We start from the raw sequence: 15,633 nt of genomic DNA, 5'->3' as shown, positions 1-15,633 counted from the left end.
GCAGTTGCTGCTTATTCAGTGTGGGTGGATGGAACTGAGAAGTCGCATCTGTGCTAACAAGCATTTTGGGATTGCATTAAAAAAATTAAACTCATGTACTGGAAACTGAAGCTGTATCAGCTCACCTGGGGAGCTCTGCCTTCCGAATATCCTCCAAAAGGTAAGCAATGCTGCCTGTCCAGGGCACTTGCAAAAATAATTACTTGGGCCTCAAGTTGTGACATCAGCTCAAATTTGGTCTGTTAAATTGATGTTTTCTTTCACTCCTGAGATTACAAGCCAGTGAATTAGGCTCTACCCTCTCCTTCCAATTTTCCCTCTAACTAAGAAGGCTAGAAATAAATTTTAAAAAGCCAGCTGAGAAACTCTTTAATGTGGTCATTGTTCCAGGAGCTGAGTCTAAGGAGAGTACCTAATACTGTAGGACTTCTAATAAGATGTAATTATGTCACTTGAAAAGCGCCTTGGACATTTATGTCATGTTAACTCAAATGTCTGATCAGTTAGTGCTTTACATCTGCAAAATAAACCTCTCACCCACTAGCCTTTGTTAGTGTAGATATTTCTGGCTTGCTTAGGGGTCAGTTGAGCCATGATTTTTCAAGTATTCTTTTTGCAGAAGGGCCCTTTCTGCAAATGTTCGTCTTAACACTGTGTCAGTAAGTAGCTATTCAGTTGATTTGTTTAGAAGTAGATAATGTCTTGACTTCCATCTGGCCAGTGTTATGACTCCTTGGGAATTCTGTTGAAGTGTAATCCACATTAAGCAACTTCTGTCCTACAGAACTGATTAAAAAAAAATGCTAAATGACTTGGTGTAAGCTGTCAATGTTTGGCCATCCCACCTTTCCTGGAGAAGGACCGGGTGACCTAATCCTCCTTACCCTTCATACTGGAGAGGTTTACTGGAACTTACCATGACCGAGGAAGAATGTCAGATAGACTTTTGATCTACATGCGTGCAGTTTCCCAGTTATCTTTGAAATCTGTGTGTCCCTTAATAGCACTCCTTTCCCTAAAACTGTTACTGTGGGAGTAGTTACTGGCCACTATAGGCAGAATTCAGAGGAACAAAGATTGGACTTTCATCACCTCAGTACTCAATGGAAAGAGGTATGTAACACAGAGCATCTGAAGTTGGTGGTCTCTCTACTTGTTTCTAGATAGCAGGAATTGCAAAGCTTACTAGCTTTATAGGAGCTGAACAAATCCTTAGTACTTAAGGTAACAAACACTTTGATACAGTATTCAGGATTTTGCAAAGAGGTTACATTTGTAGCTTTTTGTTCTAAAATCCTTTTTGTGTATCATCTTAATGTAATTAAAATCTCTCTCTCACTTCAGGAAAGTGTATTTCTTATTATCTGTTGTGCTGTTGGGCTTTGGTTCCTCACCCAGAGGCACATTCAAAGAAGGCAGATTGGTACTTTGAGTGGATTCTCATGCTTCTGACCATTCTCAGTACCTGTGACAGGAAACATCTGTTGCACCTTTTAATAACTGTTAGGACCAGCTCTCCTGTGATCACATGAGTTCCTCACCCTGAAGTGTTTTTTAAATGCATCTAAAAACCTGCATCATTTTGCTAGCTACATTTATCCCAGAGTCACTTGCCTGCCAAAGTTCTGTGAGGACAGAAAGTCTTAGAGGTAATGAGAGCCAGTCTGTAGAGTTAGCAGCATTTGTACTGAAGATGATCAATACTTCATCTACTTTGAAATTCTCTCTTAAAACAGCAATGCTACCAAATGCTTCAGCAGAAGGTTTGCTCACTTACAGCCTATACAGTTGTTGATGTATGAAGAAATCAACTGAATGAAGATTTTCAAGTTAATACTTTGGACCTTAAGCTTGATTTATTTCATTCTGTGTTCTGTACCAAAAAGATACTTCTTTACCAGGAAGAAGTTAAGGAAAAAAACAGGGAAGTCCTGCATTAGGTTAGTATTGGGACTAATGGTATACCTATGTGTCACTGACATCCGAGCAAGGAAACAGGCTGAGGGACACCTCTGAATGTTTGATAGCATTAATAACAAAGGCAGAGGATAATTGGAACCAGTGAAACAGAAGACAGGCAGTTCCTTCTATCAACATCAGTTTGTTTTAATCTTAACAGAGCTAACCTCTTGTCATGTTCAGGTAGACAGACAATGTCTTGAATTCTTTATGCGCTGATGTAACTAGCTGAGATCAATCTGTGTGTCTCCTTCTACCAGTTAAAATTCATTGACACCAAAACCCCAAACCTTGTCTTCCCTTGGATTTTTATATCAAGCTAGCCAAAAAGCGTGTCTTTGAGGTGAAGACCCACCACTTTAACCATTAAATAAGTGCAGGGGAATGCCTCATGCAGCAGTTTGTCATGCTACAAAATAAATCTGCATTTAGGAGGTGAACTGTATGGAGAACTTTTAGGTTTCTCCATATATTTCTCTCTGTGATACTGAAGATCACTTTTATTAACCTTTTCTATTTCAGATATATTGATAATTGAGGCAAGACAGTGCTACCAGCTTGGCTTGAAACATTTCTTTTTATATGATGTGAGCTGTTCATGATGCAATTTTGTCACTGACACTGAAATCTCCTCCCATTCTGTCTCTCCCAGCCTGGTACCATAAATAGAAACCTATTCCTTGCCCATCCCAATTTCTTGGCTTGAAGCTGTATTTCTTGGCTTTATTCAGTGGGTTGTTTACAATACTTAAACCTTGCACCGCTCTGTGGGAGGCCCAAAGACTAACTATGGATCTGCGCCTAGCTCAAGCAAACCACATTATTAAGAGTCTGGTTGCTTGCAGGAGAGGAACACCTAGGAATGGCATTTAGTTAGGTTGCCTGCATTTTACCAAAGCCATATGTGAGCTGCCTGAACTCTTTAAACTGGTGTTTTTCATGGCCACATGTATGTCAGCAGAAAGACTAGGTGGTCCGTTTAGGTAAGGGCTGAAGTCTGTTATGAGGTAAAGAAAGTTCATAGGTCTGCTTCTATGCTACCACATTATTAGACAGCAGGAACTTGGCCTGTTCAGCATTGGTTTGCTTTTTAGTATGTAGTTTGCCTTGAGTATTTTTGGTTAGTAGGAAGTGCTGAGACTTGGCTTCAGAAACAAAGCTACTGTAGAACTTGATACTATTCCAATCGTGTCAGCAAAATAGGAAACCCACTTGCTGCTGTGTTATCAATTTTGTTTCCTCATATTCATTAAGGCAGAAATCCTCCCACTAACAAGCTGGTTAAAGATCTTGAAGTCTAGTGATGTACGTTTTGAAGATGCAGTAGAAAATACCAATTATACTAGCAGTTGCTAGTTACTTGGTGGTCTACTTTCTGTGCTTTAAGTTGACCAATGTCTGTTCTTTGGTAGTCTTAAAAGCAAGCATATAAAATGAGTCTATGTGTAAAATATCATCATGGATATTTATATTGGTATTCAGTTTGAAAACTCAAAGTGAAAATAAAGTGAAAGATGTGGCATATGCAGGGATCTCGGTGGCCTTGTATTCAAGTGTCCCTTTGTGAAAGAGGCATGTGAGAGGCCAGAAGATAGAACACCATGTGTGTATATATATACACACACACATAAATACACCCTATGGTTTTTGATGTAAAATGCTAAGATATCAGATTGAGACCGTATGCAATAACCAGTACTTACCCTATAACCCTTACTTTGTCTCTCTTCCTTCCATTGACAAACCAGTCACTTTGACCTGCTGCCAACCCTACCAAATCCTTTTCAGAGCTGTACTGCTATTTACACATTCTTTTGTTTGAGACGCTGACAGTTGATTCATAAATTCAGAGGACAGCGAATTTTTTTAGAAGTTCCCTGAACTATACATTTCAAAGTAGCATAGTCAGCAAGATTTCCTTATATTCAACTTTTTCCCACTGCTGGAAGAACTAGAGAAATGTTTCTAAATGGATGATTTAAGTTGTACAGGAAGGGTAACTGCTCTCAGGAAACAGCTTTGAAGGGCACCACAGGGAATAGTCTGAAGAGCTGCTGTGCCTGAAAGGTGGATTCTTCCACTGAGGAAGCTGAGTATACAGAATTACGATGTTATATTGTGTACTTACCGTGAAGGGAATAGGAACAGGATGCAGATGTGGTGGATGCGGATGTCAAGGTGATGGCCTACAGTGTAAGATAACTATCTAGGAAAATCAGTTGTAAAAGAAGTAATGCTCATCTAGAAGATAGAAAGATACCTGATTTTATTCTGCCTGGGTGCATTTGACAGGACCTTATGAACAGCTATGCACTGTGTATGGACACCCCATGTCCCTCCCGCTAAGAAACACCTTCAGGAGGGTGGCTGGAAGGGTGCAGGGACAGAATTGCCCTGTTACAGGAAGCTTACAGACAAAATGTTACTTGCCCATAATGCCAGTACTGGCCACTACTTGATTCACATCAGGAGCTCGTTAACAGACCAGACAGCCATTAGGCTTTGGCTAAGGATACAGAGGCTAAAATTAAGAGGTTCAATAGATACATTTACAAGTTACATTATTAATCCAATCTAACTTTCTGCTATTCCTTCTTTATTCCAGAGATACCAATTACTGATCTGCCATATTTTAACTAACAAGTAAATTGGTTATTAACTTTCTTAACTATTACAGCTAAGACTAATGTAGTCACAGATCCATATATAGCTTGCCATTTCCTGGTACCATTTCAGACCCACCTGAAAAGCTTGTTTGTCACAATGCTTATCCATGTGTTTCTGTTTCTGAGACTATGACCTCTTTGCCTACAGATTCTGCTTATTCTTTGTGTATTAATAGAAACACAAAGGTTAGTACAAATACAGTGTAATTAAGAGTACTCAGAGCACAGAAGAGAGGGGAGAAAACAATAAACTGCAAGAGGAAGAAACAAAGGGGAAAGAGATAAAGCCTAGGAATTTTTAAGTAAAGGTATCTCAGCCTATAATTACTGAGTAGCACACTGCAGGATTCACCGAGTTTGGTTTTGCAGGAGAAGGAAAGAAGGTCACCCACTTGTCAGAACTTTAGGAAGACAACAGTATGCAGGTATCCTAAAGCATTTTCTTTGTCTCGTTATTTTTTCCACATACATTAGGTGATGGTGGCAGGGGAAATGACTCATATCACAGGCCATGTGGGGAAAAGCAAATCCTCATCACCACAGCATATCCACAGTTTTATATAGTGTTTTTCCACATCCACAGCGTTACAAAACGCAAACATTTGGAATAAGCCAGGTTGCTCATTTCTTACCTTTAGCCTGATCTGAGTCCTCATCACATGGTGCAGCTGCCTTTCTCACAGAACAGTGGATTTTATGGATTATAGAAATGCTGCTTTTTTTTTTTCTTGGTGTGCTGCAACAGCTCTTCTCCCCTACAAATGGCCAAACCACTTGCTTCCCTTTCCCTGCTCCCTTTTATACCCCTCTGCAGGCCCACCACCCTCCCAGGTGTGAGTATGCTATGGTGATGGCTTGTTCTTCTTTAACCCTTCCTTGTCCACATGTTAGGAGGAGCCTTTCCAGCTACAAACCATACAGCCTTTGCTAGAAAAGTAGGGCTTTTAAAGAACCCATCCAATAAATCTTACGTTTTTTGAGAGGTAATTTGATAGTGCCCTTTCAGAGAGCTGTCCTGAGTCTTACTAAATCAGCAGATATGCAGCTCAGACTGGGAATACTGTACTGCCCTTGCTTTCTGTTTCTTTCTGAAATCCTGAAATGTTCAAGAGAGTTTACTTCCTCAGTGCTTGTACGTCTCTTAGATGTGTATTTTCACTAACATCGTTTCCTGTTGATTCATGTAAATAGTGCTCCAGCAATGGTATGTGGAGTGGAAGAATGAATCAATCTGGGTGGTCCCCTTAATGGGTGATCTGTTTTGTAATTTGTATGAAGGAATTTCTCCAAGGAAACTGTTTGCTTTCTTCCCAAACGCTTTGTTGCCTAACTCTTAGTGGAACAAAACTCTGTCTTCATAGCTCATCTCAAAATTGTTTCAACTTGCAGTCCAGTCCCCACATCCTCTGTTTGTTCAGCGTTCCCTGGGAAGCTCCACCCTCACTTCCAGCTAATAACCACGTTAACCTGCAGCTTGATTTTCCCAGTTTCTCCTTTGCCTGCTCAGCAGCACTTGCTTTTTCATTGGCCGCCAGCCTTGCCAGCAGCGACCATCGGCAAGTGGTGGCATTTGTGCTGGCAGTGGCAGCCCAGGACTTCTCGTGTCAAGCAGCCTCTTCTGCTTGCTGCGAAGCACAGCATGATTGTGGGGACGGTCCTCTTCCAGTCGAGCAGCTATGGCAAAGAGGGCAAGCTGCTCTGCTGCCTTGGCGAGGAAGCCTCTGAGCCTGGCGTGAGTTTCACAGGTATGGTGCTCAGGGATGTAATGCTGTGCTGTCCCTTTCCTTTATTTCTCCAAGTGCTTCAAGGAGGATGTGGGTCCTTTCAAGTCTATCTTTGTCTTGTAGTACAAGACCAGCCACGGGCAGGACTGCAATTGCCTGCTTTTATCTGGGTTTTAGGATTACTGAAATGCTTCGTTTTTATGAGCAGTTACACAGTTAGTATTTCAGAAATAGAGACTGCTTCAGCACTTGTTGTGACTCTAAAATTTAAGATTTAGCGTATACTACCTTCCTGCTCTTGGACTGAAGAGATTGGTAATTGCAGTGTTGGCAGCACAGGGTGGAGGACAAAACACCCCTTGCGTGTTGGCTGAATCGGAAAAGCATTCATATCCGGAGAGAAGCAAATTGTATTGTGGGAATAAAGAAGAGGAAGGAGATGGATGAAGCATAACCTCCTCTCATGACTGTGTATTACTTGTACACTAAATGATGATGTAAGTTTTCCATTGTATAGGAAATAAAAGTGGTAATACATGATTTATGGTTAGCCTTTAAAAGGAGCTAATAAAACAGAATTTCCCAGCTCATTTCCTTACTTTTGGTGTGAATAGAGCTTGCAGACTATTCAGTTGGAGTGGTATCATTTGTGATATGCTTTGGTTATCTTGGTTTCCTTAATGAGGTCTGTGTGATTATCATGTTTCACTGACCTTCCATATCCTTCCATATTGGATGGTATAGATCCCACACTGTATTGAGCCACGTAGGTTATTATGTAATAGTAACCTGCAATAGGTACTTTTATATCCTGGTAAATTCCCCTTTGGTAGATATTGGGTAACCTTTATGGTTACTTAAGCATCCAGGTCACTTTAAAAATGAAAGTGAAGGAAGTTAGTGAGACATGAACCCTTAAAAGCATTTGATTTTTAGGTAATGCAATTTTTAAGTAAGCACTCTTAGCGAGGTGATTGAAGCTCCTCATCAAACATTAACTTCTGCTGGCTTTTTTTGTACATAAAGTGGGTGTTAAAAACGTGTGCCAGCTTCCCAGGCATTCCCGAGGAGTGGTAGTAGTCCCACATCTGGCAATCCAGCACAGCACCACAAATGGTTTCGTGTGGGCAGAGCTGCTCAGCACTAAGCAGCCGGTGGCAATTCTGCTGGTTTTGCCTTGGCTAAAGTGCCCGCTGCTGGGCTCAGTGTGGGCAGGCTTAGCTGGTCATGGGATTTGCTGCAGCAGCTCTGAAGCTGAGCTGATACTAGGCTGCTTCAGGCTTACCCATCGAGTGCATGGTGCTTAACTCTGTGCTGTCTGTTAAGTAGGGCTTGGATGCTTAGTTCATGAACTTTTCTGGCTTGAGAAAGAAACTTAAAGTATGCCTTGATTTGGAACAAATGCATATATTTTTGTTCAAAGCCTTTCACATTTCGGCAGATACATAATTGAAAGTAAGAAGTTATTTAAACACCATTAAGGTGTTTTGGAGCTGCAAGGTCGGATATATTTTGGAAACACTGCCTACTTTTGTGTTTGCTCTTTAGCAGAGATGCATAAGTCAGATTTCTTGTATAGCATATTTGCTGAGTGGCTTTGCTTAAGGCACTGAAACACTCTGTCTAACAGAAGTCACTGTAGGAGTATAAAGAATGTAATTATTTTATTAAATATGTATTTTTACTCCATAAAGAGAGCTGGATTTAGGTACTGGTGTTCTTCCCTGGTGCTTAACAACTGGACATGCATATGCACATACCCAGCCCTAAAAAATTACAGCGGGATGTTGGCAGCCGTGCTATAATGTAGGTAGCTGAGCAGACATATGGATTTCCTCTCTTTTCCATGATAGCACCCAGTCTGATGGATTAGTGTATTGTAAAACTAATTGCAGTTGATGGTTAGGAACAAGAAGTGTATGTAAATATTGTATCCACAGATAATGAAATCAAAGAAGTGACGCTTTGGTAGCTTAATCTCTAGTCACTTCTGTTCTTGCTAGGAGAACCTTGGTAGGGTGCTACTTTGGCAAGGCTCGGCAGGTAGGTTATTAAGTAATTACAAGATGAACGGGTTATGCAAGCAGTATAACTCTGAATGATTACCAGAAATACAGTCAAAAACCACTTAGCTATGTGTTTAAAAACAAAACAGAACAAACCTGAACCATTTACTTTCTCAGGTACCTACAATACAGTCAAAAATTGCATGTAGATGCTGGGAACGCCCCTACGTCCTCATTTTCCAGGCTTGATCTCTGTCCTGTGACACAGGTTTGGCATATGTTTGCCTGTTACTTGGCACAGGCTTCTTCCTGTTTTGTGTCTCGCTGACTTCCCAGTTTTCCCATCCTGTATGGCATTTGAGCTCTTTGTTCTCTTTCAAAGTGCCTTATAGGCTAGCTCTTGCTCACGAATATGAAACTCATGGGAGTGCGGGGAGGGGGGTATTATAGACACACATTCTCTGCCAGTGGTCAGCTTAAAAACATCCTGAGCCTGACTTCTTGGCCCCACAGAAACAGGCCAAAGCAATGATTGTAAAGTGAAAAAAGCATCCAACTTTTTAAAGAGGATTTTTTATGTTTGGTGCATTTAATTAAATCTTTTTACAGTGAATTTCCATAAGTAAGTTCAACAAGAGAATTTGGAAATATATATTGGGACAGGAACTTACGTCAGTTGTGCCATCAGAGAAAATATTTATATCTTTACACCTTCATATTTTTTTGCCCCCTTGAGCAGCCCACATGTATGAAACTATATCATCGCTCTTTCTCTTGTCTTAGTATTGAAATTTATTCTGCCACCTGTTCCTGGAAACCCTCTCTATGGGTTAGAAAGCCAATGATGGTCTTGGCATAGCACTATCATGAAGCGTTCAGACAGTTTTGCTTTTTACTACAGTTCTTTCCAAAACCCTGTGTATTTAGATTGCTTTCATCATCACAGAAACTGTGGGGACTTTTTTTCTTTAGCCTATAAAACAACTCTGATTGTTCCCCCAACTCCCTTGTACTATCAAGTTTGCATCAGTTGTCCTTTGAAACAGCAAAACAGAAGTGCCTGGGTATTCAGAAACTGCTGCTTAATACCTAGCATCACCCTTACTACTTTCTGTCCCTGTCAGTTTTCCACCTCTTCTTTATGCACTGTTGAAATATATCACAAATCACCATCATTCCTGCTAATACTGAATCAGTTACTGTCCCAACCTATAGATCTCATTTGTGTCATAATTTAGTTTGTCTTGCCTGTATTTGTATGTCGGCTTCAGATCCAGGCTACCTACTTCGGCCACAGAAACAATAAAGACATAAAACATAACATTTCAGCGTCGAAAGGTTTCCTTCACTACTTCACATAAAAAAAAAAAACAACTGCGCTTTTAATTTCTCCCCTATTTTTCTATCTGTGACTGCCTAAAATACTTTAAAATAGAGGTGTATATAAATAGAAATCTATAACAAATATTAAATAGGAATTTTATATATACAGCTTGCTACTTGGTATATGGGAAGTTAATGACTTTCTCCAGCCCACTTTAGAAGTAAACTATAGAATCAAGAGTCAGCAAAGCGGGTATTGAAAACCACCGACCTAAGACGTGGTGTTCCCTTTCCATAAAGAGCATATTGTGCAGTAGGAGCTTCGCTCTGCTGTGCACTGGGTTTTGAACTATTTACAATTGTACACAAAGTAATTTCCTCTTCTGTTTTTTCTTCAGAGGCCCTGCACCGCCCCTATGGTTGCGATGTTGAACCCCAGGCACTGAATGAAGCCATCAGATGGAGCTCCAAGGAGAACCTGCTTGGAGCCACTGAGAGCGATCCCAATCTCTTTGTTGCACTTTACGATTTTGTAGCAAGTGGTGACAACACGCTCAGCATCACCAAAGGTAAGGCTCTGAATTGCAGAGCAGCTACTAGGTTGAAAACTTAGCAACAGAAAATAGAAAGCAGAATCCTTCTCTGGATAGGAACAGGAATGAGTGCTGTTAGAAAGATTATTCTCTAAACTGATGATTATAAGCAGTCTCTCTCTCACTTGTGTTGGAGAGACGCCTGCCGAGCAGTTCTCTTAGTACAGACACAGCTTTGTATAACACTGCCGAACAGTCTAGCCCAGCTGCAGTTGTTCCTGTTATAGGCTCCCCAAATCATCAGCCCGTTGAGACACCTATTTTACAGAGGGGCAGAGGAAAACCTCTACATTATTGATAACAGAATTCAGCACTTTCAACTGGGGTGAAATCAAGAATTAAGAATTGCACAGAGATTTTCTATTTCTCTTCAGTACATATATCAGAATGTGACCTGCTGCAGAACTGTTTTAAATCACATGCCATTTAAGGCTTCAAGAAGGAGACAAACCTCATCCCTCCAAGAAGAAAAAGTCTTTCTAGTCTAAAAAGCTGGACTACAGGAAGCTTTTTGAGTTCATCAATCGCACTGCAGTAAATTAGGGAACAGTATCCTAGGTATTCTGTCTGAAACTTTACTTCATAAATACTTTATATATAGCAGTTTAGTTATAAGATCATTGCTGCAGATTTTTATTGTTAAGTTACAAGCCCAGGCTTTGTCAGCTGTCGGGAGTGTCTCCCTTAATGAGACCCAATAGACTGCACTGTGCTTATTTTTCTTTTTTTCTTTCTGATCATAGGTGAGAAGCTGCGAGTCCTAGGTTACAACCAGAATGGTGAGTGGAGTGAGGTACGTTCGAAGAATGGGCAGGGCTGGGTACCAAGCAACTACATCACACCAGTGAACAGCCTGGAAAAGCATTCATGGTACCATGGGCCAGTGTCACGCAGTGCAGCAGAGTATCTGTTGAGCAGTCTCATCAATGGCAGCTTCCTGGTTCGTGAAAGCGAGAGCAGCCCAGGGCAGCTGTCCATCTCGCTCAGGTACGAAGGACGTGTTTACCACTACAGGATCAATACCACCTCAGATGGAAAGGTAAGGATCTCAGGATAATGCTGTGGGGAGAGGAAATAAGGATATGAATTAAGAGGTGGTACAGACTCTCAGGTTGCAGACTGTTAAGAGAGGGGTGTATGTGAGAGAAAACAAGTCCACTGGTTGATTAATATAAAAAAAGAACATGTATGTTGAGAGTTCGGTGGTAAATCACCAAACACCAAGTGTTTGGAAAGAAGTGCAGACAGTACTTACCCTGGCTGAAAGCAGCTAGGGAGCAAAGCAGCTGTGGTTTGATGTGGTGATATCTTTCCATTGGTCCACTTAGAACAAGCAGAGCTTTGGTAAGTCAGCAGTTTTGATTCGTGTTTTGAAACCTGATCAAATAGCAGTACAGTGTGTTGAATGATGCAGAAACTGGCCTTGTGCTTGGCTACAAGAATTCCAGTTTCTAGTCCTGTAAAGCACAAGGCATGAGACAGCACTGCTCTCAAGTGATAGCTTATATCTAGCTGCCTTCTGCAGGTAAAAATCCCTGTCATGGTTTAGCCCCAGCCAGCAACTAAGCACCACGCAGCCGCTCGCTCACTCCCCCTATCCCGTTGGGATGGGGGAGAGAATCGGAGGAGTAAGAGCAAGAAACACTCCTGGGTTGAGATAAGAACAGTTTAATAATTGAAATAAAGCAAAACCATAATGATAACAATAACAATATAATAATACTAATATACAAAGCAAGTAATGCACAATGCAATTGCTCACCACCTGCTGACCGATACCCAGACAGTTTCCGAGCAGCGATCGCTGCTCCCCGGACAACTCCCCCCAGTTTATATACTGAGCATGATGTCATATGGTATGGAACAGCCCTTTGGTCAGTTTGGATCAACTATTCTGGCTGTGCCCCCTCCCAGTTTCTTGTGCGCCTGGCAGAGCACGGGAAGCTGAAAAGTCCTTGACTAGCATAAGCAGTACGTAGCAACAACTAAAACATCAGTGTGTTATCAACATTATTTTCATACTAAATCCAAAACACAGCACTGTGCCAGCTACTAGGAAGAAAATTAACTCTATCCCAACCGAAACCAGGACAATCCCACAGATTAATATTCATTTGCCCAACAACATGAGAACAAATACTCTAAAGTCTGGTTCCCTTACCGTTTTTTTAAGCCTGCTAGAATGTTTTTACTGTACCTGTTTTCCAGTGTTACTGAAAGCTTCCAGCTGCCTTCATTTAAGTAGATTCCTGGTTCATTCTTAACAGGTATATGTGACAGCAGAAAGCCGTTTCAGCACACTAGCAGAGCTAGTGCACCATCACTCAACAGTAGCAGACGGACTGGTGACAACTTTGCATTACCCAGCACCCAAGTGCAATAAGCCCACTGTCTATGGAGTGTCTCCCATCCACGACAAGTGGGAGATGGAGCGGACTGATATCACCATGAAGCACAAACTTGGGGGAGGGCAGTATGGCGAGGTGTACGTTGGTGTCTGGAAGAAATACAATCTCACTGTTGCTGTGAAAACACTAAAGGTGAGTTTTCAGATTGTTGTGCACTGTTCATTTGGTCAGTGTTTATGATAAGGGTAAGGAAATTGTAATGTTCTCAATTATACCACCTAATGATATGAATATCAGAAAATGGAGTGTGCTGATCTGCATAAAATCTAGGCTTGAGAGTAGCTTTGCAGAACCAAGTTAGCTTATCAAACTTGGACCAGTGCATGTGGCTTAGAAACAACTTGGACTTTTGGCCCAGTGAGCTCCTGCAGGAATTGCATGTCCAAGTCAGATCTGTGGAACTGGTTACCAAGTCCCCTTCCCTTCCCTCAGAATAGCTGTGGAAGGTTTAAGAAATGAAAGGTGTTGAAAATACCCTCTACAACATCTCCCCTACTCCTGGAAAAACTCAACTTCTCCGTTTATCTTTCTTTTCAAAGCCTTCTATTTGTTTCAATGTTAGCAGCTACAATTCTATGTACCCCCTAAGTAAGGGAACTTTCAAGCTTAATTTTTATAGCCAGGCAGGGGAACTAAGTCAGTGATCCTGAGAGTCTTCCCCTCACCAGCCACAAATGCTTTGGTAGCCACAGTAGCTACCAAACAGGAATGCCTAGTGCTTTCTGGGTACTGCAGATCTGTCACTCGGCCGTGCTGCAGGCCAGCCAGGCAGCTTTTCAAGGCTGTTACATTTTGCTTTACTAAAAGCCAAACCGGCAGAATGGAGATAAGGATTTTTTTATATAATATAAATTATATTCAGCTTGGATACGTGGTGTTAAGCAGACCTTGGTCATGAAGATAAATTCTCCCTTCTTTTGCCTCTCTGTTTATCTAGGAAGATACCATGGAGGTGGAAGAGTTCTTGAAAGAAGCTGCTGTGATGAAGGAGATCAAGCACCCAAATCTAGTGCAGTTGTTAGGTTAGTGAAATACCTTGCTTTCTATCAGGATCAGATTCCTTTTCTCCTGCATTAAATCAGATTTACAAAATTATTTTCCATTACTTATTTTTCTGATAGAACAAAAATATAAGAACATTCAAAGTGAAAGAAAAAAAATATATTGGAAGCACAACAAATACCGTTCTTCATACTTCTCAAATTAGAGACTTTTGTAGAAAAAGCTGCACTAAATAGAACAAATCAGTCCATAATTAAGCAGAAGGCAACCGGATCGCTGCTTCTATAAGGGACCTTGTGTATTGCTAAATAAGTACATGAGATCAAGGCTGCGGAGATAAAAGTCAGATCAAACAGCACATGAATGGAAGAAATCTGCAGGCTTTACAGCTTGGCTGTGCCCTGCTTGTCTCACTGGCAAACGCATGATATGATGATCACTATACATAGTCTGCATAGCTGTTAATTCTACATGTACAAAGATTCTTAGGGAGACACCCTAAACCTTTACTAGTGTTTAATTGCCTCTGGACTTTTGCTGCTTTCAGGAGCAAAGCTGTCAAGCCAAGCCTAGGATGAAAGGAGAAATGTGAAGAATGTGAAGGCTTTTAGTAATGGCAACTATTCTGTACCCATTTAAAAAATGGGCACAGATGAGGTGTCTGCCCAGCCCTGTCTGGTTCCAGGAGTAGAGACTAAAAGATTTATCATCAAAGAGAGGCATTTTTGTTCTTTCTGATGCACAGTGTAGCTGCGTTTTACTCCTGTATGTGTGTAACAGTATGAACAGGCATTCAGCAGTGCCGCGGTGGGAGTTCGCAGAGATTTGACATGAGTATCCTGTTGCCCTCCGCCTCCGCTAATACATACTTTGTACATAATTGCAATGACTGTAGCAAGTAGTCATCTGAGGAATGTGTGAGAATGCTGCTTTAGGAGCAGGTCCCACCGTGCTGATCACTTACCCAACTAGCACACATGGGAGTGCTTCACATTACTCTCTAGTGACATTTCAGTCTGAAAATCTTGCCAGTTGACAGGTACCTACTTCCAGTTGGCCACTCTCTAGCTTTATGAAGGAGGAGAGGGGAAGAAAAGCAAATCATATGTTCAAAATAACTCCTATTTCATTCTGTAACCCTCCAAAGAACAGAACTACTTCTTCATGTATATTATATAGGAATAGCAGTGCTTCGATAGACATGTTTCTCTCTATCCATAAAGTAGATGGACAGATAAATAGACAGAAGCACTGAATTTTAAGCTGGGCTGCATTGATCCAAGTCTTGTAGATGGAAGCCTTCAGAGAAACACTCATTGGTACAAAATGCAACAAGTGGATATTAAATCAGAAATAGTGATAAGCTAGGGAAGAAACGGAAGCTTTATTCACGTGCTCCCTCCTCCTCACGGCTAGGTGTATGTACCCTGGAGCCACCCTTTTACATTGTGACAGAATACATGCCGTATGGGAACCTGCTAGACTATTTACGGGAATGCAACCGGGAGGAAGTGAGTGCTGTTGTGCTACTCTACATGGCCACGCAGATCTCCTCTGCTATGGAGTACCTGGAGAAGAAGAACTTTATTCACAGGTGAGCGAAGTCACACTGAACTGCTACAATCTCAGATTGCAATGATGAATGGGCCACCAGCATGGTGGCCCAGGAATTGTTCCTTTTGGGGAGGTTTCTTCCAGAGTTAGACTTCACACTGGGTTATCCATTGGCTATTCTGGTATCAATACTGTCTTGCAATACCTTCTCCCCATGACTTTCATAGCAGACTCACAATCTTGTGCATGACTGCCTGACAGCTATGAAAGTTGGTGTTGTCCTGTTCTGATGTACCCCCTATGTGCAAGACATTGTCAACCCCAAGTCCTCTTTTAATCCAGTCAGATAAAGCTGTGCCATAAAGCTGCTGCCAGTGTGTGATGAGCTGCTGATCTCA

At 41.4% G+C, this 15,633-nt stretch overlaps 1 protein-coding gene across 3 annotated transcripts in view; it reads left to right on the top strand.

The window, feature by feature from the left end:
* The window catches only part of ABL2 (ABL proto-oncogene 2, non-receptor tyrosine kinase), a 47,920-nt gene that overhangs the window by 25,991 nt on the left and 6,296 nt on the right, over positions 1–15,633 (top strand). For 2 of the 3 annotated variants that reach the window (XM_009480848.1, XM_009480847.2), the window contains exons 1-6: positions 6,265–6,370; positions 10,077–10,247; positions 11,015–11,310; positions 12,539–12,811; positions 13,617–13,701; positions 15,098–15,275. In XM_009480848.1, the coding sequence (XP_009479123.1) occupies positions 6,265–6,370; positions 10,077–10,247; positions 11,015–11,310; positions 12,539–12,811; positions 13,617–13,701; positions 15,098–15,275 (1,109 nt within the window). Of the gene's footprint in view, positions 1–6,264; positions 6,371–10,076; positions 10,248–11,014; positions 11,311–12,538; positions 12,812–13,616; positions 13,702–15,097; positions 15,276–15,633 lie in introns of those variants that run through there. The other variant, XM_075710094.1, reaches the window with a different exon arrangement.

The sequence above is a fragment of the Pelecanus crispus genome, chromosome 5 (genome assembly GCF_030463565.1).
Source record: "Pelecanus crispus isolate bPelCri1 chromosome 5, bPelCri1.pri, whole genome shotgun sequence".
NCBI lineage: Eukaryota > Metazoa > Chordata > Aves > Pelecaniformes > Pelecanidae > Pelecanus > Pelecanus crispus.
Note: the sequence above shows the minus strand (reverse complement) of the source record. Positions and strands in the feature narration are given on the sequence as shown.